The 26523-nt window shown below is 41.0% G+C and overlaps 2 protein-coding genes across 3 annotated transcripts; one reads left to right on the top strand and one right to left on the bottom strand.

Annotated features, from left to right (window-relative positions):
* Positions 1-10266: 10266 nt before the first annotated feature.
* On the bottom strand, positions 10267-11802 carry LOC130867936 (protein BEX2-like). Its single transcript, XM_057760157.1, has 3 exons — positions 11668-11802; positions 11202-11275; positions 10267-10887 (listed from the first exon to the last, which is right to left on the bottom strand). Exon 3 carries the CDS (start codon positions 10880-10882, stop codon positions 10499-10501), a length of 384 nt encoding a protein of 127 aa, XP_057616140.1. The 5' UTR covers positions 10883-10887; positions 11202-11275; positions 11668-11802; the 3' UTR covers positions 10267-10498.
* Positions 11803-24124: 12322 nt separating this feature from the next.
* Tceal7 (transcription elongation factor A like 7) lies at positions 24125-26153 on the top strand. 2 transcript variants are annotated; one of them, XM_057760413.1, is made up of 3 exons: positions 24125-24166; positions 24968-25011; positions 25358-26153. In XM_057760413.1, the coding sequence occupies exon 3, from the start codon at positions 25372-25374 to the stop codon at positions 25666-25668; it is 297 nt and encodes a 98-aa protein (XP_057616396.1). In that variant the 5' UTR covers positions 24125-24166; positions 24968-25011; positions 25358-25371; the 3' UTR covers positions 25669-26153. The 2 variants fall into 2 exon arrangements, with proteins under 2 accessions (XP_057616396.1, XP_057616397.1); XM_057760414.1 differs by having other exon boundaries at positions 25350-26153.
* Positions 26154-26523: the final 370 nt, after the last annotated feature.

Genomic DNA, 26523 nt, shown 5'->3' with positions numbered 1-26523 from the left:
TCCGGTCCCTAGTTCCCCTCCCCAGCATCAGAAAGTGCGTCAGGAGCCAGCCTACTTCCCCCTCGCTACCCCCACCACCTTCTGTCCCTTCCCCCACAGCATGAGGCCTTGTCATTCATTCTGTTACTTGCAAATCCCAGAGGCCAAATATGGTTCGTCCAGTGGCATGTGTTCAGTCCTGTGTGGTTCTTAGAGAGACGCTGCATCCTCTCCTGCCACTGCCACCCCCTAAGATCTCAGAGGATTTCGGGGACCACTTTTTTAAAATCCCAAATCATGTATTCCTTTAATCCACTTCCTTTCTCAGCCACCGATGTTCGTTCTCCACGCAGTCTTCTTTATACCTGCACATAAAGGGCACAGGGTGGATCCTTTGGAAGAGAAGCCAGCTGTTGAACAGAGATATTCTTTTTTTAATAGTTGGTTTTTTTTTTAATTTCACTTACTCTGCTGAACACGAGTTATTCTCATAGGCACAAAACTATTTCATTTAAAATAAAATGTTTGAGATAGAGAGGAAAATAGGTTTTCAACTTTTCTACTCAGAAGACCTGTCCAGTTTGTAACTGAATGGAATTGGCTACAGATAAAAATCCCTGTAACTTCTTTTCATGAGGAGCTGATGCTGGCGTGTATTGTTTTTCAGAAATAGTTACCTTATGTTCCCAAACAATTGGTAAACGATAGGAAATATCTAATGACTGACACAATGACAATTTTGAAAATTGGACTGTGGTTATTTCATTCACCTTGGGGAAAAGAAAGAACTTTGGAACCCAGGTATTCCAGGTTATGGGACTTGCAGAAAGTTTGTCTCATCCATTCCTTGTGAAGAGAAAAGGAAGGTATCGCTTCCCTCTCCCTGCCCATGTTTCACAGCCTCTCCTCTTTTTCCTGCATCCGGGCACTTGAATGTGTTGGTAACTTCAAAAACTAACTAAATAAATAAACTATGGGGTAGTTGACACAGGTGGCCAATTTAATAAATGACTCTGATTCACATTCCCTCTGAATTCCCACCAGGATAAGTCAGCCCCAGCAGAGAAGAGAGGAAGAACAGATCCCCCTCTATCCTCCTACAGCTCAGGGTTACCATGAAGCCTAGAGAAGGAATTGCTGCAGGGAGAGAGCCCTCAGACCTGTCTTCTTCCTGTGGTTGTCCACAATGCTTGGGTAGAAGCGTCCCTACACGCTGCCTTCTCCCTTACACTTTATTAACTAGGAAGGGATAGATGGCAAGGTCTCTCAACTCTGTTATCTTCACCCCCAAGGTACCTGAAAAGTGCCTAGTCATCCTGCAGGGTTTCTGACTACAGTCCATACTCATATTCTGGTACTTTCTGACTTGGTATTTGACATCCTGACCATACAGGTTGACCTAGGCCACATGTTCCAAACTGACCACCCAAGATAGTATACAAGGTGCAAATGTGTAGGACTTAGTGGAATTGTATTCACTTTTGTAGGAAGATCTGTGCCATAGGATTCTAAAGATAATGAGGGCCGGGCGGTGGTGGCGCACGCCTTTAATCCCAGCACTCGGGAGGCAGAGACAGGCGGATCTCTGTGAGTTCGAGACCAGCCTGGTCTACAAGAGCTAGTTCCAGGACAGACTCCAAAACCACAGAGAAACCCTGTCTCAAAAAAAAAAACCAAAAAAAAAAAAAAAAAATAAAGATAATGAGGATATGTAAGCAGGTTGACATAATGAGGAAGCAGGAACTAAGAGTTTGAGAAAAGAGAAGACACTGTGCATGAATGCTACTGGGGAGAGGAGAAACAGAACGCTCACTTATTCCTTGAGTTCAGGCATTTTTCAAACTATGAAGCCCTTAACACTACATTCAAAATTATATACATGAGCATAAAATATATAGCTTTTATTTGATGTGTACATTTGATGAGAATAGACTCTGTTGGTTATTATTTGACGTTCAAGGGCCTAGACTGAGGAGATGACTTTGTGGGCAAAACTGCCTGTTGTACAAACTTGATAACCCGAGTTTGACTTCAATTTAATTCCAGAACCCATGTAAAAAAACTATATGTAAGTCTGGAGAGATGGCTCAGCAGTTAAGAGCTTGACTGCTCTTCCAGAGGACCTGGGTTTAATTCCCAGCACCCACATGGCAGCTGACAACTGTCTGTAACTCCAGTTCCAGGAGATCTGACACCCTCACATAGACAAACATGAAAACAAAACATTAATGCGCAGAAATTTAAATAAGAGAGAGAACCAACCCATACTGAGAAGACTGGTGACAGAACTAGTGCAAGTAGCTCAGGGAGCGCTAGATAGACAGCTTTCATGGGTTACCACTCACAAAACAAAACAACAAAACAGGAATTCCTAAGGCGAGTTTAGAGTCAGAGACAGGAGAATTGCCCAGAAGTCTGTGGGACAACTAGCCTTGAGCACACCGCATGGCAGAAACAACAAAAGACTTGCCTCAGTCATGTGGATGAGGACAGACTCCTTAAATCTCTCCTCTGACCTCTGCCACGGCACAAACACATCCAAATTCATCCCAGTCTTCTCTCTCTCTCTCTCTCTCATATCAAACAAAATAGAAATAAAACTTTAAATGTTCACCGGGCGGTGGTGGCGCACACCTTTAATCCCAGCACTCGGGAGGCAGAGGCAGGCGGATCTCTGTGAGTTCCAGACCAGCCTGGTCTACAAGAGCTAGTTCCAGAACAGGCTCCAAAACCACAGAGAAACCCTGTCTCGAAAAACCAAAAAAAAAAAAAAAAAAAAAAAAACTTTAAATGTTCAAAGGTGTATATAATATAGAAAACAATGAAAGTCACTGGTCTAGAGAACGTGTAAGTACACACATTACTTCTAAAAACAGTAATCTTTATTGTTCTTTGTGAGGAAAGTAGATAAAATATCAAATTAACAATTATAAAATGTGGAATTCAATAGTATATAGTACATCCAAAAAATTGTGCAACCCTAACTTCTACCATTATGAAATACTTCCATTAGGCCCTAAACAGCCCCTATGTCAAGTAGGCACATTCACAGTTCTCTCTTTTCAGTCCCTAACAATAATTCATTTCCACTTTCTGTCTCTACGGTTTAATATAGTCTTTGTATTTTATATAAAATAAATTATTAAATACACAAACTTTTGATCTGAATTATTATCTTGCTTTACATAGTGTTTTAAAAATTGATTCACAGCTTGGCGGTGGTGGTGCACGCCTTTAATCCCAGCACTTGGGAGGCAGAGGCAGGCGGATCTCTGTGAGTTTGAGGCCAGCCTGGTCTACAAGAGGTAGTTCCAGGACAGGAACCAAAAACTACGGAGAAACCCTGTCTCAAAATATCAATCAATCAATCAATCAATCAATAAATAAATAAATAAATAAAAATTGATTCACATTTTAAATCATATGATATTTTATCCCTTTTATTGGTGAATGTTTTATTGCATATTTATACTACATTTTCTTTATTTGTTCATGTGTTAATGGTATTTGGGATATTTCTACTTATTTCTGAAAACACTGTAACAAAAAAAACTGAAGGAAGGGTCTATCTATCTATCTATCTATCTATCTATCTATCTATCTATCTATCTGTTTATTTTCAAGACAGTGTTTCTCTGCGTAACAACTCTAGCTGTCCTGGAACTAGCTCTCATAGACCAGACTGGTCTCAAACCCACAGATGTGTGCCTGCCTCTGCCTCCTGAGTACTGGGATTAAAGGCGTGCACCACCAACATCCAGCAAGGAATAGTTTATTTTAACTTACAGTTCAAGGTATAGTACTTCGTAGGAGGGAAATCAAGGCAACAAGAGCTTGAAACAGATGGTAACATTCCATCCTTGATGAAGAAACAGAGTAAAATGAACGCTTATTGATGCTCAATTGCCTCTCCATTTATACAGTACAGGATTCCTGCCAGGAAATGGCATTACTCACAGTGAGAAGTTCTTCTCATCTCAGATAAAACAATCTAGATATGACCCACGGGACTTCATAAAACTAAAAAATTATTTGGTATAGTAAAGGCAATAATAACTAACTAAATGAGGAAGAAGCACCCAGAGTGGGAGAGAATATTTGCCAGCTATAGAGGATTGATATGCAGAATACATAAAAAACTCAGAAAATAAGAGTCACATAAAACACATGACCTGATTAGAAAAATGGGGTATAGATCTGAATGGAGAGTTTGCAAAGGAAGAAACAAAAATGGCTAAGAAATACCTTTAAAAGTGCTCATCATCCTTAGCAACTAGGGAAACGAAAACCAAAACAACTTTGATATTTCATCTTCTCTCAGTCAAAATGGCAAAAATCAACAGAACAAATAAGTACAAATGCTGCAGGAGATTCAGGGAAAAGGGAACCCTCATTCACTGTTGGTGGGATTTCAAAAGATGCAGCCACTATGGAATAAGTATGGAGAAGTTTCAAAGAACTAAATGTAGATCTGCCATAAGACCCAGCTATACCACACCTTGGCATGGGTCTAAAAGACTAGACATTCTACTTCACAAATACTTGTTCAGCCATGTACACTGATTTTCTATTCACTATAGCTAGGGAATGGAAGCAGTTTTAATGTCTTTCAAACAATAAATGAATAATGAAAATGGTGTACATACTCTTCGCCTGTAAAGAAAAATGAAGCCCTTAAATCTGAAGATAAATAGATGCAACTAGAAAGTATTACATTGAGTAAGGTAATCCAGATCCACAAAGAGAAATGTCTGTATTCTCTTATTTGCTGCTCCTAGCTCTGAATCTACAGAGCTGAATGTATAACCTGGAGCAACCATAGAAATCAGGAAAGTAGACAGAATTCAATACAGAAATCTCCACCTGGTAAAAATGCAGACAGCATCTTAGAACAACCGAGCTCCAATTTATACATCTACAACATGATGTTCAGGGAACATTGAAGAAAGGAGTGGAAAGAGTATGAGAGTCAGAGAGGATCAGAATGTCTGCTAAGAGCTAGTGTTCTATATTTCTGATAAGGAAGCGGGACCCATGGAATGTCAACCCTATGGTTAGTTACTTTTAAAGACCTGAAAAATGACAGCACCAGTTGGCATGTGCATGTGAATGGGAGAAATCTCAAAAATCCCCACTCCTAGATGAAGGGTTACAACCAATGGAATAGCTACTGTGGTGGTTTGAATGAGAATACTCCCATAGGCTCATATGTTTGAATGCTTAGTCACCAGGAAATGAGACTATTTGAAAGGATTAGAAGGATTAGAAGGTGTGGCCTTGTTGGAGGTAGTGTGTCACTGTAGATCAGGTTGTAGAACTCTCAACTACTTCTCCAGCATCTTGTCTGCCATGCCCGCTGTCATGATGATAGTGGATTAAAACCCTGAAATTGTAAGCAAGCTCCTAATTAAATGCTTTCTTTTAAGAGTTTCCTTGGTCATGGTTTCTCTAAACACAAACAGAACAGTGACTAAGAGTTGGGAATCAGTCTTCTCCAGGGACAGTCCCATGACAGATTACTCAGTCCCAAGAGTCAGATGTGAACACATATACATACTAGTGATATTAAAGGGACTCAGTAGATTGTATTTACAAATTTGTGTCTGTAAGTAAAAATAATTAGAGAATAAGTGGCCATGAATTTGAATGGTTGTCACAGTGGGGGGACACAGGAGGAGCAGGAAGGAGGAGAAGAATAGAGAATGTTGTAAATACAGTCCTCATATAAAATTTTCAATAAATAATAGGGCTCGAAAATTATAAGCCTTTTTTGGAAATATTTTGCATTTTTAATTAATCCCAGAGCCTCAGACATGGTGTGCAAATGTCTACCCATGAACTTTTCAAATGACCTAATTTCCATTTTTCTTTTTACTTTGGGTCATGAGTTACTTAGACATATGTTAATTGCTCCCATTTTAAGATTTTAGCATTTTACAGGGATTTATTGTGATTTCTTATTTAATTTCATTGTGCTCTGAGAACACAGTCTCAAATATCATTTGAAGTTTGTTAGCATTACTAAGACTTATTGTATGACAGTGAATATGAACTACATTGGTAAATATGCTGTGCAGATAAAAATCACACAGACATTCAACTGTTGGCAAGAAGTTACATAATCATCACATAGATTAAATTGGTTCATATTATTGAAGTCTGCTTCCTGTTTACTTGTTCTTTTAGTATTTTAGAGACAATATTTAATTCCTGATGTTGGCTGGAGATTCACTTATTTTTCATTGCACTATGAATTTTTGCTTCATGTATTTTGAAACACTGTAATCTGAGAAAATTTACCACTTAAAATTATGTAGTAACTGCATTTATCCCTGGTCTTCTATAATTTATTGTGCCTAATGTCCAATGATCAAAAGTTATCATTTTATGAATTTTGTCCAGGTTTTAAATTTCAGGTAAGGAGGTAAATCTAGTCCCTGATTCTTCATTTTCATTGATGCTACTTCATTTTCATAAAGGCAGCTTGATGTTTAAGTGGTAGTTAATGATGAGAGCTTTATTTCCTTTGTACACAGGATGGAGTTTTAGGCTGTCTGTATCACTTCTCTGCTTTAAACTAGAAAGTTCATTCTGCAACACTTTCTGGGCCTAAACAGTCACCCTGTATTCATTTAAAAAATTTTCCCAGTGATTTGCAAATGTCAAGAAAAATTATTAAGATATAGTGAGTGGAGGTTGGAGAAAGGCACCCACAGGCAGCCTAAGTTCTCTTGGTCCTGACTGCCTGAAGGATTCCACAGCTCTGCAAGGCACCTGCTTCATGGGGCGGGCAGGTGCCATTATGATGAGCAAGAATGTGGTGGAGAAATGGGAAAGAAAGAGAGGTAGAGTGGTTCATGTGCTATAGTAAGAGGCAGATCTGAAGAGGGAGGGCAGTGAGAAATTAATATTGGTGGCCTGCTTGCCAACTGGAACCAGGACCACCTCTGGGACTGAGATGCTGACTACGTCCATTTTTGGGTCCATGGTCCCACCTCAGAAATGGTCTGTGTTGATGTTCATGATCCATGTTGCCGCCAAGGTCACAAGGATGCCCAGGGTCCAGGCCGCATCTTGTGGTCATTTTGGAGTCAGAGGGCCATGTCACTCCCGGAGCCATGCTGATCTGAGTGGCCTGTACTGCCACCAGGGGGCATGATGATACAGAGCCCCAAGCCAGGGTCTCTGTTGATGTCTATAATTTTAGAAATCGCTGAAGGCCATGTGGATGACCAGGGTCTGATCAGACACCACCCGAGTCCATGCTGGTGCCTGAGGACCACACTGCTGCCAAGGCCATGCTAATCTGGATGGCCTGTGTTGGCACCTGGGGCCATGGCAAAGTCTGATGTGCTGCCATATCTCTGGGTCCACGGCCCTACTGCAGTCAGGGTCTGCGTTGATATTGGTGGATCCTGGTAACTCTGAGGGTCATGCTGTAGAGAGGACCATACAGATCTGAGTGGCCTGTGCTGCCATAGAGTCATGGAGACATCTGAGTTAGGGCTGCAGCTGGAGGGTCTGTGACCCTACAGCAGCCAGAGTCTGTGTCGAAATTGCTGGCTCCTGATACCATCAAAGGCCATGCCACTGCCTGGGGCCATGTTGGTTTTGGAGGGTCACTCTGCCTCTGAGTCATGTGGCTCTGAGTGGCCTATGCTGCCATCTAGGGCCATGGTGACATCAGAGCCCAGGCTGCCGATGAGAGCCATGTCTAGGTCCTTTTTGCCATTAAAATATTCTTTCAGCCAAATATGGCTACCCATGCCTGCAATTCTAGAACTCAGGAGGCTGAGATAGGAGGATTATTGTGAGTTTCTATTGAGTCTGGGCTGCATAGTGATTTCTAGGTTAGGCTGTGCTGCAGAGTGAAACCTTCTCTCTCTCTCTCTCTCTCTCTCTCTCTCTCTCTCTGTGTGTGTGTGTGTGTGTTTTTTTGTTTGTTTTGTTTTGTTTTTTCGAGACAGGGTTTCTCTCTGTAGTTTTTGGTGTCTGTCCTGGAACTAGCTCTGGTTCTGGTAGACCAGGCTGGCCTCGAACTCACAGAGATCCTTTTGCCTCTGCCTCACAAGTGCTGGGATTAAAGGCCTGTGCCATCATCGCCTGGCTGAGACCCTGTTTTAAAAGCCACAACACCCATAGTATTTTCAACTATATCAAACTAAAAGCTTCAAATATGAGTATCTTTAAGATTAAATAATTCTTTCAGTTTAGCTATAGGAATATGTTTAAAAGTAAAGGAGTGAGTCCGTTAAAATATATTACATGACAAAATCACAATAATGGTGACTTTATGTTTACTGGATCAGGGTCAAGCCTCTTTTTGAACATTCTTTTTCTCTGTGAACACCCCTAATCTTACTGCACGTACCCTGTCAGAATCTGATTGCCTATCTTTTTTTTGTAAAAAAAAAAAAAAGTGAAAAAAAACTTATTATATCACAGAAATGATATTGAAGAAAATGCATCTAAACTCTTAGACACTTTATATTAACTGCTGTCTTCATAAGTTTGCCTTATATTTCAAGTCCCTGCAAGAGGACACTTCAGAATTAAGCACATGATTTATATTGGGGGTTATTACCTTTCATGATGGGTATATTTACCTGTTAACTCCCCCTCGTTTTTCCAAGTGCAACGGTTATGTCTAAGGCAGAGAGAGGGTGACAGCCATTGTATATCATGACCAGGTGACAGTCTTCGATGATTTCCACTATTTTACAACTCTCAATATTGCCACTGTAATACACAAATAATGTGTAAATGAATTAGCATTTGATGCTTCAATAAAACTTTATAGGCACCAAATTCAAATTCCGTATTTTTGTGTTACACAATATTTTGTAAACCATCCTTAGAGTTTCCCAAATAACCAGTTGGCCATGTCTGGTCATGAGTTATTTACTAACCTGTTCCAGAATCCTACATTTTAAGTTCAATTTTGCAAAACACTGGCATGCCTGGTATATGCAAGACTGTGGTTCACCAGCCAGCACCACAAAATAAAATCAATTCCCGTAAGTAAAACGTACTTTTTCATTGTAATTAAAACCCTCATACACTGACATGATCCTCTGATGGTCAGCACGGCATAGAGCAAAACTGTGTACATTCCTAAGCTTCAGGTTAATGTGGGCTGTTGTGAACAGCTGTCTCAGATTCGGTGAGCTGTTGTCTCGTCCATCTTTTGTAACCTGCTCAACTAAAGAGATAACTGTCCCAGATAAATGGTCTTTATCAAAAAAGAAACAGGAAGAAATCCACCTATGCACGTGGAGCAGGATTCAGCACAACGGGCATTCCGGAGAAATCAGGGAGAATCTCTGGCTTCGAGGATTTGTGAGTATCTGTCAGGGTCTGGTGTACGAACTGTCGTCTAGTACAAAGACTCTCTAGGGGAAGCATGAATAGCACACGGTAAAGATGTGTGCACCTACCCTTGGCCCCACAGGACCTTTAGAGTACAGACCTCATCTCACAAACACCCCTAGGAACTGAAAACATTTCAGGGTATAGTTATGAACGTGCCAAGAGAATACAAACTGAAAAGGCTCGCAAACTAATTACCTCATCTAGTTCATACAGCAGCCCTGAGGTGGCTGTTATGTCCACCTACCGATAAGCCTAAGGATCAATATTACTTTTATTTCCCAGTAATAGATGCCAGATGGTAAACTAAATCTGAGATTATATTGCCAAATCTTTAAAATTATCATTTTATAAGATTATTAAGAAACCAATTAATTTTTTAAAGATTTATTTCAGGTATGAGTGTTTTGGCTGCACATATGTCTGTAGCACATGTGTGCCTGGTGTCCATAAGTAACCAGAGTCTCTGGGGCTGGAGGTACATATGGTTGTGAGCTACCCTGTGAGTGCTAGGAATTAGAGCTGGATCCTCTGGAAGAACAACCCTCTTAAGAGCTAAGCAATCTCTTAAGCCACCAAATTCGTTAAGTAATGTGTTCAATTTTGAAAAAATAAAGAATGGAAGACTTTTTTCAGTTCTTCCAGTGATCAACATCACTTACCCCATTTATGTGACTGTTCACTTTTTGAAAATTTTATTTATTATGTACATTTACCTGCATGCATGCATGTATCTTCTACATACCAGAAGAAGCACCAGATCCCATTACAGATGGCTGTGAGCCACCGTGTGGTTGCTGGGAATTGAACTCGGGACCTCTGGAAGAGCAGCCAGTGCTCTTCACCTCTGAACCATGTCTCCAGCCCGTCCGTACCCTTATATAAAGAAAAATTAAGTAAAAGTGCAGAGAATGCCTTTTTAATCTGCTTTATTAACTTCACAATATGTAAGGAGCATTTTTCCATGCAACTGATAAATTCTGCTAACAAAAGAATTACAGACTGAGTCAAGAACACAAGTTGCAATTAGAAGCTGACACAGGAAGAGATCCACATGAAAGAAGCACCCTCAAAATTTTACAACCGTACATTACAAACATTACGTTTTTGAAGCAGGGGTCCCCGTATTATCTTCAGAGAAAACCAGAATTCAGGGCATAAGGCAAAACTCATCATGATGGTCATGGTGAGGGGGGTCAGTGCTAACTGCCCGCTGAGTATGGCTCAGCTGCCTTTCCCTCAACTTCTCCATGAGATGTCTCACATCCTCCCCAAACCTTTCCCTGTTCTCCTCTCTCATCCTTGCCTGGGGCTCTCCGACCCTATGCATCAGGTCCCATCTATAGTGCACGATGGGCTGCCTAATGCGGAAGCGCCTGCGATTTCCTCGTGGCGCAGAGTATTCAGCTTCAAGAGGCAGGACCACAGGCTGCTCCCTTTTCTTAGCACCCTGCGGCTTTTCTTCCTTTTTCTCCTTTCCCTGATGGTCATTTTCCATGTTGAGATTTTTTCCTCCTTGTTCTTTGGACTCCATTATTCCTAAGAAAAGATATTTTGGCGGACTGATCAGCAATGAGGACGGAGTGTCTACTATGCACATTTCAAAATTCTTTTCCTCAACCAAGAGGCCCACGTGCTCTCTCGGAGGCCCCGTTCCAGCCCATCTCTCCCCAAAGCCCACTGTTTTTCCTGCAGATCCATCTCCAAGGCATCTGCGTCATTAAAATGGAAGGCTAAAATGAAAGAGGAGGATGGCCTAGTAGGGGGCAAGCTGGGCTCTGGGATGTCGGACTCAGCTTTGCCCAGGTCCCCTTTCCCCGCTCTCAGGCCTCCAGGCCTGTCCCAGCACCCACCTGGGCCTATCTTTGCCTTCTCCTGGGGGGCGATGCTCACCACCAGGTGCGCTGCGAAGCTGGACTCCTGGGACCTGCGAACAAACCAGGCAGGAGGGGGGTCGGTGATGGGATGGGGGAACGGAGGGAGGGGAGAAGGAAGGACCCGCGGCGCCTCCCTGGGTACCCCCGCCCCAGCCCAGGTTCTTCCCGCCGCCACGGCTGCCCCCGCCCCGCCCCGCCCCGCCGACCAGCCCTGGGCACCGGAGCTGCAGGGGAGCCGGCCAGGGGGGCTGGGGAAGCTGTCGCGGGGCGCAGGCTCCAGCTCCCCGAGGTCTCGGCCCGGGCCCGCCCCCGTCAGACCAGCCGCGCCGCTGCGCGCACAGGAACGGCCACCTGCTGCCTTGGCCTGCGCTGCGACAGCGGGGCCGGGGGTCGCCGCGCCCCGACGACGGGCTCCGCAGGCCCGGGCCGCCGCCTCCCTCACCTGCTCCTCCTGCTCTTCCTGCTCCTGCTGTCCGCGCTGTTCGGACCCGCGCTCTGCGCCAGCAGCTGCGAGACCGGGAACAGGTGCCTGGCCGGGATGGCGGGCTGGAGGGAGTGAGCAGGGGCAGGTCCAGAGACCCGGAGAGGGGCGTGAGCCTGCGTGGGCCGGTCACGTGATCCGCGTCACAGGCCAAGCTCCGCCCCGGCCCCGCCCCTCCTCCTGCCCTGAGGGTCTTGCCTGGCAAAGTCCTGGCCCATTCCTCACCTGCTGGTCACTCTGACCTCTTCAGCCTGGACCCCATCACTCTGAGCCCTGGGGCATTTCTTTGTCTGATAGAGATAGGCAGTGTGTGCTCCAAGGGCTGTTAGCCATTCCCAGGTCTCTGGGAGATTGATTTTCCCTCTCCCTCTGCTCCAAGGTTGCCCCTCTTTTCTCCTGCTGTCCCCTCAGCCACCAAAGTTGTCCATTTTCCCTTCACTAAAACGTGTGAAGAAGTCAGCCAGGAAAGAAGCTTATGTAGATTTTTTTTTTCTTTTCTCTTCTGTTCTTGTATTTGGTTTTTTGAGACAGGGTTTCTCTGCGTAGTCCTGGCTGTCTTGGAACTCGCTCTGTAGACCAGGCTGGCTTCAAACTCAGAGATCCACTTGGCTCTGCCTCCCGAGTGCTGGGATTAAAGGCTTGCGCCACCTCCACCCAGCTAATTAAAAAAAAATGCGTTTCTATACTGTTCTTTCGGTGATAAATGAAAAGCATGCATCTTTTATACGTAATGATAGTTATGTGGAAGAGGAAGCTCTTAGTGCAGGGAGCATGGAAGGAGTTGGAGAGAAAGGACTTGGGAAGGAAAATTGGTGCAATTCTATTTAAATTAAAATTGATTTTATAGTGGGGGAACGATGTCTCTTGCCTCTAAAAAACTAGCACTAGGAGAACTGAGACAGGAGGATCTCTAGTTTAACACTGGCTTAGGCTGAGGAGATCCCGTCTCATTTCAGGAAAAAAAAAGAAATCATAGTCTTATTTGAAAAACAGGATTAAATCTGAAAAAAAAAAAGCCAACCATCTGTCTCTTCTGCTAAGTCATTATATAAATATAGACGCTACAGGCAGCTGCTGCTGTTTTTGGACCTTGGAAAAGGACAGGCCAGCTGATGGCTCCCCTTGTGAGGGGCCCCTAGCCACGCGAGGCATTTTCATGAGGCGAACCGGGAATATACCGTGCTACAAAACCTTGTGAGATTTTCAGAATGAAAAGAAAAGGACAAGTCTCTTTCAGAAATGTCTGCTTCAAATAATTCATATGTGTTTGCAAGTCAATGAGCATATATGTAAATAATCTTAGCTTATGGACAGTAAATCTATTTCCGGACAAGCTTTGGTGTCTGAGAGGGCAGCAGGAAGAAGGCATGGCATCCTCCGAGCAGAGGACGGGGAAGGCAATCCCCCAGAGTACTGGGAATTCCGTGTAGGACAGTTTCGAGTACATGGTTACCATACAAAAGACACTTGTATTTTATATGCTGATGAGGAGCGATTGAAAATTGAAATGTAGAAGAATCATTCGTATGCTTTATGAGCTTTTAATGTGAAATGTTTAGAAGGAAGCTGTATACTAAAACTATAAAACAACGATGAGAGCAACTAAAGACCAAACCAAATGTAAACTCCACAACGCTAATCTTTTCCTGGAATTTGATACCCCAAACTCATCTACGCATTTAATTTAATCAAACCCCCAATGCCAGCAGTTATATTTTTATAAATTGCAAGCTTACATCTAAACTTTATGTAGAAAAACCAAGGACCTAGAATAGATAAACTAATTTGAAGAAAAACATCTGAAGAATTAATAACCATGATTTTAGGGCTTGAGATGGCTTAGTAAAGGAGAGTGGTAGCATTGGAGTATTATTACTAAAGGAGTGTTCCAGTTACACATAACTGGAACAGAATTGGATCCAGCAATAGGCTTACGCATATACTGTCAATTCATTTCTTCACAAAGGTATCAGGATAATCCATTAGGCTAGGTATATTATTCAACAAATGATTCTGGAAACAAATGGAAATTCTTCCAAGAACAAAAGAAGCCTTTTCTTTTTTCCTCTTTATTTATTCATTGTGTCTTTCACATCATTCATCTTCATCCCATTCATTATTTCCCCAACCCTTCATATCCACCCTGTGTCCTTGTAACCTCCCCCCAAAAAATAAAATAAAATTTAAGAGAAAAAAGAAAAAGAAAAGAAAAAAAGAGAAGGGAAAAAATCAGTCTCGTCATGGAAGCTGTAGTGTGACACAGTGAGTCACACAGTAAATATTTTTATCCATATGTCTTTACTTGCAAGTGTTCATTGCAGAGAGACATTGGTCTAGTTCGAGACCTCTGGTTTCTGTTACACTATTGACGCTGGGCGCTCACTGGGATTCCCCTTTGACATCCTGCTGTTAGGTCTTGTGTTGTGGAGATCCTGCAGCTTTGGGTCTGCAGGACCAGCCCCTTCACGAGCTCCAGCAGATCACAGATGGGGTGGATGTTGGGGTGGGCCAACACAGCCCAGGTTCTGGACCTGGGTAGTGGCAGGGTTGATCAGTTCACCAGCTCTCCCCTGTCTTCACCACCAGGGTGAGCTCTCCTGCATTGTCCTGGCCAGCCCACCCCTTCCACCAATCAGCAAGAAGCAGGGCCAGTTTTCCGGCTTTCCTATCCTCAGGGTTGTATCTCTCACACCTACTGTGTGGCCCAGGTGTGCTGTAGGGGCCAGTCTCCTGAGTGCTGCAGCCGATGAGGGGGAGAAGCGGCTCTCCTGAAGAGACATTTTGTTTTATCTTTACTTACAGAAATTTGTTTGAAGCACAACATAAGCATCAGTGTAAAAACTCAAATTATAAAACTTTCAAAATAAAACATTAAAGCATTACAATCTTAGGAAACAAAGATTTCTTAGATGGAATAGAAATAACAAATCATAAATTAAAGTGAAACCCAAGTAATTGGAGTTATCAAATTTAAAACACTGCTTTTGTTTGTTTGTTTCAAGAAAAGGTTTCTCTGTGTAGCCTTGTCTGTACTGGAACTTACTCTGTAGATCAGGCTGGCCTCAAACTCACAGAGATCCTCCTACCTCTGTCTCCCAAGTGTTGGTATTAAAGGCGTGCACTACCACCATTTGGCTAAAACATTGCCATTTGAACAACATAGGTGGATGAAATCCTATATATACTAAAATCCCAATATATTGTCACAAAAGTTAAAATGTGCACATATGTGAACTTTATAGACCTGGAAAGCATACCTATATATTCAGTCATTTGATATATAATGAAGGTTATAAACTGTGACAGAGGGAGTTTTTTTTTTTAAAGGTATTAGACCAACTAGATATCCCTGTGAGAAAAAAAAAACATGCATATTGATCCCACCTAAAATAAAACACACACATACACACACACCCAACACATTCTAGAACAGCGGGTCTAGAAATGCAGTTCTGTTGGTAGAGACACCTACCAAGCTCTGCATTTCAACCCCATCACCACATACAGCAGGCAGGGTGGTGGCATCGTCTTAGGATCCCAGCATTTAGGAGACTAGGACAGAAAGAACACAAGTTCTAGGGCATCCTCCATGATGGATAGCGTTCATGGACAGCCTAGGTGGCCTGAGATTATGTCTCAGATGAAAACAAAGAAAGGAAAAATTAACAAGAGCAACAACAAAAATCCTCTGAATCTAAAGTGGAAAGCTAGTTGTGTGGTTCTAATGTTACACAGTGGAATGGAGCTTGCCTTTGAGGTTTTTGGAGTAATTAGTTTTGTTAAAGGGGACACACCAGGAAGGAAATCATTATTAATCATATTTGATTAATGTTATATTTCTGTTCATAAAATAATTCCATTAAAAGAACTAGAAAGGAAGCTACAAACTAAAAAAAATTCCAGCATATATATCTGACAAATGAATAATATCCACATTGTATAAGGAATTCTTAGACATGAGGAGCTGAGGGTATAGCCTACCTTGCACAATGCCCTGGATTCCATCCTCAGCATTACAAAAAGAAAGAAAGAGGAGGAGAGAAAGAGAGAGAGAGAGAGAGAGAGAGAGAGAGAGAGAGAGAGAGAGAGAGAGGATGCAAGGAAGAAAGAAGGAAAGAAGAGTTTTAGCAATTTAATAAAAAATAATAAATACAATTCCATAAAATGTAGGCAAATGTTATAAAACAGAAAACAGAACTTACTTAAAATAAAAGTATCTAAATAAGTAATTTGTTAAAATAAAGTCAATTTCATTAGTTTGTGATAAATACAAATTATAGACAAAATGTGATAGCAGCAAACACTCCTCAGAGTGTCTGAAATAAAGACAAAAATGGTATTTTACAAGGATGTTGTACAACTAGAATTATCATCACCAGTTTGGCAAACCATATGACAGAACGTATTAAAAGCAAATACATATAGAGTCTATGATCTATCAATTTATTCTAGATATAGTATAATAAAAATAAGAGCATTGATCTCCTGGGACAGCTTTTGTATTTAATGACTACAACAGCACACATCTACATTTATTTTTTACTAATACATAAAAATATAAAAAGATATATATATATATCAATCAGTGGAGTAGCTACCATTTTAGTAGCACATAGACTGAGTAATATTTAGATTAGGTTAAACATATCTATCTTCACAAATGTTTATCAGTATTTTGTATTTAAAAATTTCAAAACCTTTTCTTCTAGTCCGCTGAAATTCATATTATATTATTGTTTTCTGTAGAAACCCTGCTGCTGTTGAATAACACAGCAGAACAATTTGCTTCTCTCTAACTGTAAGTTAGCAACCCTTGATCAAATCTTCCCTATCTCTCCCTATCCCACTTTCTTCAGCATCAACTTTTAACATTTCAACATCTGCTAGAGATCATGAAGTGTGCGTCTTTCTATGCCTAGCTCTTTCCGTTTAATCTGATGATCACCATTTTCATCCATGTGAACACAATTTCTTTGACAATATCCCATTGTTTTCCATGACAAAAATACTATTAACTTGTATGTGTGTGTGTGTGTGTGTGTGTACTACGATTTTTCTAATTCATCAGTTGATTGTCACTTAAGTTGGTTCTATTTATTGACTCCGGCTAATGCTGCAGTGAACAGTGTGTGCAGACATCTCTGTAACTCATTTCATTTCCTTTAGGTTATTACATTAGAAATCACTAATAATTTAATTTTTTGCATAGCCTCCAAAGTGTTTCCCATAATAACTATACCAAAGTTGTAGAAAAAAGGAGACACTGGCATCACTCGCAGGGTTGAGAGGTACACAATCATGAAGATCTGAGTTCAGATCCACAGTCTCCATATTAAAAAGGCAGGTGAGGAGAGTGAACCTGTAATCTCAGATGGGAAGGCAAAGACAGGAGGGTCCCTTAAAAAGAGTAGCCAGTCTCCATAAGTTTCTTACTGGGTCCAGAGTAGAACCCAGATACCCTATTCATACTTTCTAGGCTATTTCAGACACGCATTCTCACATGGGAATAATCTCCACAGATCAAGTTCCAGGCTCCTACGTTATGCTGTGGCTGTCAGGGCCCCCAAACTGTGTTAACCCCTGGGAACATGGTCTTCCAAGATCATCATAATACTGGGATAAGACCAAGGCCCATGCTGCTATGCGCTATTACAGAGGTGGACTCACTGTGGCTCAACCCAGGTGCAATCAATAGCACGTGATTGTAGCTGGAGATAGAAATCTGAAAGATAAAACCATACGACTTATCTCTGCAGTGGTTCTGTTTCAGAGGATCCATCTGCAGACAGGACAGAGGTTGGATGACATTAGGATCTCTCCAGTACTCAGCATGAATTTCCAGAACAAAATCCTCTCCTTACTATCCTGTCCTGCTCCCAGACAATGTGCTCTTGCTTCATCTGATGATTGCTTAGGATGAGTAGTGTTCAGAAAGGCAACCCGTTGGCTCTTCATGCTTGTGCTGAGCTGGGTAACACCCGAGCCTCACAGTCACACAGACCTGCACAATCTCAGAGTATCCTGAGGCCTCTGCCATAGAAAGTGATATGAGTTAATATATGATTGCATCCCGCTGGAGTACATTTATCTGCCCAATAATGTTATTGTCATGGTAAATTATTAAAGCAAAAAAATTCTTGGCTGCAGGCAGTGCTTTTATAACTGCCTAGCATGTTACAGTATATTCATCCAGATTTTATTTATTTTTGCTTTGTTTATGTGTGTGTGTGTGTGTGTGTGTGTGTGTGTGTGTGTGTGCATAAGTCGCGTTGTGAGTCAGTTCTTTCCTCCCACCATGTGTGGTCAGGGTGTCAAACTCAGGTTACCAGACTTAGCAGCAAGCTGCTTTATCCATGGAGCCATCTCACTCATCCTCAGTCTGGTTTCTTTTAGAAAAAAAATTAAGAGGCTATCAGAGACAAATAACTTTGTACCTTTTTTGTTTGTCTCTCCCTAACAACCTTGCCTGTCCTGCAACTCACTGTGTAGCCCAGGCTGGCCTGAGTTCACAGAGATTCACCTGCCTCTGTCTCCTGAGTGCTGGGATTAAAGGCAGGTAGCACCACCATGCAGCTAAAGATTTATTTATGTATGTATTATATGTATTTGAGTTGTCTATTTGCATGTATGCCGGAATGATAGAAGAGGGTATTGGATCCCATTACAGATGGTTATGAGCCCACCATGTAGTTGCTAGGAGTTGAACTCAGGACCTTTGGAGGAGCAGCGAGTACTCTAACCACTGAGCAATTTCTCCAACCTGTACTTTCCTTTTACAGGGCAATTTAATAGCAGTTTTCTAAATTCCTACAAACGTTCAAAGTATTTGATACAGTTACTCCACATTTTACAACCTATAATACAGAAAAATATCTAAATATCTGAAAAGATTTATGGATACAAATGTACAACTCGGTTGGTAGAGTGCTTACTTCCAGAGCACAAAGCTCTGGGCTCAGTCTCCAACACCATATAAAACGGATTGTACTTGTAAACACTTAGAACCCCAGAACCCAAGAGATAGAAGCAAGAGTATCAAGTGTTCAAAGATGCCTTTTGCTACATAGTGAGTTTGTGGCCATCGTGGGCTACATGAGACCCTTTCTTTTGAAAAACACATTTTAGTAACACAAATGTAAGTGAAACACAATGGAATATACACAAATAAAGATCAATTGGCTTATATAAATTATTACCTTTAATATAATCTATATAAAAACAGTAGAAAATAGAGGAAAGGAGAATTTAATGAATTAGGTAAAGGAATATAGGGGAAATTATCACTGGGAACAATTAAGTCTTGGCTAATAGGAGCGATTCCCGAACTCTGGAATACATTCATTCATACATTTGTGTACATCTATACACAAATAAATATAATATGAAAAACAAAATCTTCTCCATTTGTGTTTAATATTGACCAAGTTAATATCAATGCACATAAAGTAAATCTGAACACCCAATATTTAATGAATAGTTCTGTCATAGTTTATGTAATTTTAATTTTTTGAGACAAGTTTGTATGTATCCCAGATTGGCCTTGATCTCTCTATGTAACTGAGAATGATCATGAATTTCTAATCTTCTGATCTTTCTTCTTTAACTCCTAAGTACTGAGATTACAGGCATATGTTACCATGCCAGATTTTATGTACTGTTAAGGAATAAATCCAGGCCATTGTGCATGCTAGGTAAGCATTCTACTTATTGAATTCTACTTATATATACCCAGAATTATTTTATTATTTCTTTGGAAGAATATCTAGTAGTATAGGTATGAATTCAATGGTAGATGAGTATTTTAACATACTTCCATACAGGAATTTTGATAAACTTTTATGCTGTAACATGGAAATAAGTAGGGGAAATTATTCTTTTATATTTTCCATCTTTTGGGGGGTTTTGTTTTATTTTATTTATTTACTTATATTAAAAATTTCTACCTCCTCCCATCCTCCCATTTTCTTCCCCCTCCCTCTCCAGTCCTAAGAGAAGTCAGGGTGCCCTGCCTTGTGGGAAGTCCAAGGCTCTCCCCCTTTTATAGAGGTCTAGGAAGGTACGCATCCAAACAGACTAGACTCCCACAAAGCCAGTTCATGCAGTAGGATCAAAACCCAGTGCCATTGTCCTTGGCTTCTCAGCAGCCCTCATTGTCAGCCACATTCAGAGAGTCCGGTTTGATCACATGCTCATTCAATCCCAGTCCAGCTGGCCTTGGTGAGCTCCTATTAGATCAGCCCCACAGTCACAGTGGGTGGACGCACCCCTGGCGGTCCTGATTTCCTTGTTCATGTTCTCCCTCCTTCTGCTCTTCATCTGGGCCTTGGGAGCTCAGTCCAGTGCTCTAGTGTGGGTCTCTGTCTCTATTTCCATCCATCGCCAGATGAAGGTTTTATGGTGATATGCAAGATATTCATCAGTGTGGCTATGGGGAAATCTTAAGAGGACTGCTCGGCTTGGTATATGCCTGTGATCTCAGTATGTGGGAGACCGAGGCAGGAGAGTCAGGATTTTAAGGTCAATCTCTGCTACATAGGAAGCTTGAGACCAGCCTTGGCTACATATGATCCTGCCTATAACAAAACTCCCTAAGAGAATGCAGAAATCTCCTAGGTTTGTGTCATAAAGTACTTATATGGAAACACTTTCAAACAAATACCAATAAATACCCCTAAAAATGGAGTGAGGGAACCTCTACCTACAAAGTAACTAATTGTAAGGTTTTATGGTTCAGGTTCCTTTGACAGGTCTCCTCCATATATCTCATCCCAATTTTATATCCTCCTACCTTTTGTGATGCTGGCCCATATATTTCTTGGAGTATTTTCTGTTTGAGGCCACCATACCCATTGCCTTCTCCTATAACCTACTGACCCCAACAGTCCACTCCTCCTTTCAACCTTCCTCTAAACCACCACCCAAAGAGAACATATTTCTTAGCAGTGTAGAACTTGCCTTTAAGAAGATAGTACTGGGCATCCAGAAAGTCAAAGAATAACTGTTAACATATCACGAATAAAAGGATGGCAGTTGTATGTAGAAGTTGCGTGAGACTGTAGCTGCAGATTGAGACAGACCTCATTTTAAATCTTAAGGTGACTTTTATGCACAGCACTAAACAGATAAGTGACCTTTCACATCTTACATAGGCATCTCTGGAGGAGAAAATGGAAGAAAGAACACTAGAAAATCATTTGTCCTAACAGTCATAAACTGAATATAGAAGGCATGAAAACCAGACAAGGTATGGAAGCAGGGTGACTCCAAAAGTTAACCAGATAGACTGGGTTAATTAATGTTAATAGCATAAGATCTCATTTAAAGATGAATGTCAGTATTAACAGAGAACTAAAAGCTAAGCGTGGTCTCTGTAGACCTAAAAACACCAAATAACATCATCAAGACAGGGGAAAAAAATCTTTGTTATAGTCACTATTTAAAGCCCCGTGGCTTCTCTGTGCATGGTGGCACACATCTTTAATACCAGCCACTAGGGAGGCAGAGGCAAGCTGATCTCTGTGAGCTCAAAGCCAGCCTTGTCTACAAAGTGAGTTCCAGGACAGCCAGGGCTGTTACGCAGATGAAACCCTGTCTTGAAAACCCAAATAAACAAACAGGTAGATAGATAGATGAATAAATAAATAAATGAATAAAGTTCTATCTGCGTGTCTTTATTTTAAAAGTGTATGTGTGTGTTCATGCATGTAAATATCTGTATACATTTGTTGACATATATTAAAAGCATATGTACATAAATATTGGTATGTATACATTCATTCAATATTTCATTCCAATTTTTCCTCCATCCTCAGGTATGGAGTTTACTTTTTTATGACAAAAGTTATTCCATTTGAGCAAGAAACTGCCTTTGCTTCAATTGCTAACAGTATGCTGTCCAAAATGGATCAGCAGGATGCAAAAAAAGCGACTGCCAAAATTTTCCAGGACAGTTCTTCAAAATTCTCTTCTTCTCAAAAATGTCTGTCAGATATATTAGGCTTATAGACCAAAGTTGGATGCCCCAACGTTACAGAAGAACTTAGGCAGCCAGATATTTCTGTCGCTAGGTAACATTTCACCCTTCTGGGGTCTTTGATGAAGTTAAAGACTAAATAATTAGAAAAGGTTTTCTTTAGCTATGATAAAAAGGTAAATTAGGTATAAAACTTTAGACTCACAAAGATAAGATAAATAATAGAACATCTTCTCTAAAGTTGCCAAATACAAATCGACTGGACATGGTAACTGTAATTCTTACTATATAACCATTTTTGTTGTGTATAATTTTACTATGTTAAAGTTAAAACCTTTATTTTTATTTAGAGAAAATGGGGGACCTGCTATGGAATGGAATAATCCTTCCATACACTGTGAAAATGTGTTGCTCTCATTGTTAATAAAAAGCTGATTGGTCAATACTAGGTAGGATTTTGGGGATAGAGAGAATGCTGAGAAGAAGGTTGGAGTCTGGGGAGTCATGAGCCAGATACAGAGAGAAGATGAACATGCCATGTTGAGAGAAGGTACCACCATGTGGCAGAGGGTAGATAAGAAATATGGGTTAATTTTGAATGTAAGAACTAGTTAGTAATAAGCTAGTGTTGTCGGCCGAGTATTTATAATTAATATTAAGTCTCTGCATTTATTTTGGAGCCTGTGGTACCGACAAAATCTCTGCCTATAAATGGTGCCCAGTTGTTAGGAATGGTCACAGTTCATTGCAGAAAACTTAAGACATTTTAAATGTTATATGCAGCAGATCTCAAAGAGGTTAAAGGACCATAATTTGTTAAGTACGTCTGAAGTACACAAACTTAATTCCTAGTTATCTATTTCTGTATTACCAATTGTCCTTATACTTGTAATGCAAAACAACAAACTTTTATCATCTCAATTTCTGTGGGCCAAGGAACTAGGCCCTAGGTAGTTTAGGTTGGATGGTTTCACCTTAAGGTCTCTTACAAGATTGACATGAAGGTGTTGATAACACCGGTGTCATATTAACATTCACTTTCAAGAAGATTCACTTCTTAAATTACAAATGTGTTAGTAGGATTTAGTTTCTAGTGAGCTTTTGGACTAAGAGCCTTGTTTCTTCTCTGGCTGTTCACTAGCTGGGTTCTCTATTAAAGCTAATCATTCCTTCAAAATGGGCTCCACAAAGCTCTACTTTTTAAAAGAGCTCTTCTTTTTTCTGGAATCATTTTCATCAAGCTTACTAGTAGTGATTACATTTGCAATGAGCTACAGATTTCCTAATAAACAACACAGAAGAACTTTGCATAATTTTCCCCATTGCTCATTTTCAGGTAAACAAATCCATTATGTAAGTATTAAAATTCTTAGCAAGAAAGATGTGTTTAGCATGATGGGTAGTGGTTTCCGTAACTGATTTCCTAAAATGGCAGAATAAAGTCTAGGAAAATAAATAGGACAGAAATGTTTGAGAGAAGAAAACAAGAAAAGTTCTGAGCAAAGATAAAGATTTTAAAAAATGGGATATTCAGGGCACAACATTCAAGGGAATAAAAGAGCATGACATGGCACAAGCTGTAAGTGTGGAATCCAACTAGTAGATATTTGTGATTGACTTTTGAGATCTGTATATCTAAGGATAGAATGCTGTGGGATTATAGTCTTAGCCATCCATGTGACAGGAGGTCTTCACCTGCTCGAAAGTCTCTGTGGAAGGGCCTGCTCCAACTGCTCTGTACATTTTGAACTTCTAAAAATGTGCCTGCCTGAAAGGTCTATATTTATATTCTGACTTCATTAGCTGAAACAGGTGCTTCGGTCTTTTTATCTTCCTATTTTTAGTCTTTTTTCCAAATATGCATAACTTTACCTTATTTCAAATTATGAGACTTGTGTTTATGTAAAGTTGAAAACTAAGAAGATACCTGGAAAAAAAGTGAAAATACGTAAACCCAATCGTTACCTCGTTTCCTAGTTTGTCTTGTATACTCCAATTTGGTTTCAAATATTAGACTATGAGGAAAATGATACTTACTCATGTCTGAGGGTAGGATAAGTAGAGGCAAGACTGCTACTTTCCAGTTCTTACAACCAAGACAAGGACGAGTAATCCTTTCTCTCAACACAATCCCTAAAAAAGGAATGATAGTTAATATAACCACAAGAAGATGCAGCCCCTCCCTGGTAATCAGAGAAAGGCACATTCCATCCATAAGGAGAAGGGGCCACTTTTGACCTCTGAAATTAGCGAAGGCCAAAATGAGTGACAGGACCTGATGTGACGGGGGTGGGAGGTTAGGAGACAGGTCTACTTCTGCAGCACTGCTGATGGGAGGGGAAAGTGGGGACCAGAGTTGGAAGATGACATAATCCTCACGTGATTAGAAACTGACGTGAGCCCAAGTCGTTATATATCCAGGTTCCTTTCTCCTCGGGGTGCGAGCTCTTTACTGCCCTGAAGACTCGTGGCCAAGGAGAAGAGAAGGTAAATTCCTTAAACCCCAGCAGATTGGTTGTGCAGAAACCACCAGGACCCCTTGGAGTGATAGTGGCTGAACGAGACAGGAATCCATCTATCTAAACTTGTTTCCCCAGATCTCTAATTGGGGGATAGACAATTGCATTTGTATTAATTTTTAATTAGTGTATCTACTTGCATGCATGTTCGTGAGTGCATGTTCCACTATGTGCACGTGGAGATCAGAGGACAATACGCAGGAGTTGGTTCTCTCCTCCTACCATGTAGATCCCAGAGATCTAAGAGCCTGAACTAAGGTTTTCAGGCTAAGCAGCAGTAAGTGCCTTTACCCACTGAGCTATCTTGCTGCCAATAATTGTGTATTTGGAAAAGAACCAGGGAACATGGGAAAAGCTTGAGAAACACCTAGTGATTTAGTGATAACTGAGAAACAATGGGCTTCTCTTGTCCTGAAAAACTTGGCCTCCTTTTTTGTCTTCCCGCAATTCACTGAAGAACATGGTAACACTGAAATGTGATTTAATGGATGGATAAAGACTGAATGCATGGGATGAAGACAATACAAATCGCGATAATTTAAAAGGAGTTCACCCCATTTAACGCTAACCTGAAATGGTGGAGTCAAAATGGGAGATGGAAGATACCTATTCTTACAAGGGTCAAGCCTGAGAGTGAGGAGCAGGGAACAGGCACAAAAAATTTTAGAGGACAGGAAAAGAACCAGGCAGTGGATTACTCGAAACTACCACAGTGATGAAAGTCCCAGATTCCACTCTCTCTTCCCTGACCCCTTGTTTCTGTTCGTAGGTCCAGGATCTGTGTTCACAGAGACCACCCGGCGGGAAGACCGAGTGAGAAACTATCCTGCATTTGTGCAGGGTGTTGTGTGGTTGTCACTTAGACCTGGGTTCTTAGGGTGGGAGCCGGGAAGGGACAATACCGAGTAAAGTTTGCAGCTTTGCTAGGCATTCAGTTTATCTACTGACAAATGGGTGGGTTCAGGGTTGAAGGGTGGAGAAGAGGAAAAGGATATTGGACAGAAAGCTGAAGAAGCTGAGACATTCTGGGTTTCTAAAAGGCTGCAACTGTGGACCAGTCAGGAGTGGGGAAATGGCCCTAATACCTTGATTCAAAGAGAAAGCGATTCAAAAGTAACAAAGTAATTCGTCTCTGCATTTTCTCCCTGGAGTTAAGCAGGAAGCAGCAACATCATGCAAAAGTCCTGTATTGAAAAAGAAGGAAAGGCCAAGTGCAGTGAGCCAAAGATGGAGGACGAACATCCCTATGGAGCATTTGAAGGCCAGCGAATGGAAGGGAATTTCAGACAGCGGCTGCTTCAGTCTCTTGAAGAATTTAAAGAAGATATAGACTATAGGCATTTTAAAGGCGAAGAAATGACAGGAGAGGAAGACGAGATGGAAAGATGTTTGGAAGAAATAAGAAGTCTGAGAAAAAAATTTAGGGCTCTGCATTCTAACCATACCCAATCTCGGGAACGCCCCTTTTAATCAGTAGCCTCAGGAATTATGTTCTGTTATTAATACTTCCACTGCTTTCTGTTTCCATTTTTTTCTCATAAGTATTTGCTATCATTTCACTTCAATCATTCACTATTGGTTACAGTCATACATAAAACTCACGCTGTACATATCTCATCTTTCAATTCTACCCCACTGATTTAATAAGAAGTTTTGTTTATTTGCATGAGTGGCCAGTCATCTGGTAGCTCATTATAAACCAAAATCTGCAAGCTACAAAGCAATATGTATGTGACCATTTATATGATATCATGTAAAGTCTTATTCTGGGTCAAAGAGGTCAATCTGTATTCTCTTTCTTATTTTCCACAAAATGAATATATATGCATCTGTATTTGTATTATTAATTTTGTATCACAAAATGAAAAACAGACGTAAATGAAAGAGGTTTATCAATCACTTTTGGAAAGCAGGGGAACAGTAAACTTTTAATAGCAGACGTATAAAAAAAGCATGCCAATTGCAAATTACCTTTGGATTTCTTAGCCAGAGGAATAAACTTTACCATTATAAAACACATATGTTTAAGACTTGATCATTTCATGGGGAAAATATTTGCTTCACAGTAGCTCTGGGCTGTGTTTGATGATGACGCCTCATTTGCACCTGTGCACACAGAAACTTAGCTTGTATAGTGCCTTCCATTTAAGGGAGGACATGGCAGGTTTCAATATATGCTCAAGAACAAGGCCGGAAGGCGGGGGCGTGTCCTTGCACGTCAGCCCTCAGCTTTTGTCTCCACCCCATCCTGCCTTGATCTTTTGCTCTCTAATAGCCCCGCAGCTGCAGCTGCGGATGCACTGGGGTCCTTATGTATCAAAACCT

The sequence above is a fragment of the Chionomys nivalis genome, chromosome X (genome assembly GCF_950005125.1).
Source record: "Chionomys nivalis chromosome X, mChiNiv1.1, whole genome shotgun sequence".
Taxonomy (NCBI): Eukaryota; Metazoa; Chordata; class Mammalia; order Rodentia; family Cricetidae; genus Chionomys; species Chionomys nivalis.
The sequence above is the reverse complement of the archived record's forward strand: the minus strand, read 5'-3'. Positions and strand labels throughout refer to the sequence as shown.

Coding starts and splice junctions, on each gene's coding strand:
- LOC130867936 (XM_057760157.1), bottom strand. CDS start 10,882: ATGGAGTCCAAAGAACAAGGAGGAAAAAATCTCAACATGGAAAATGAC.
- Tceal7 (XM_057760413.1), top strand. CDS start 25,372: ATGCAAAAGTCCTGTATTGAAAAAGAAGGAAAGGCCAAGTGCAGTGAG.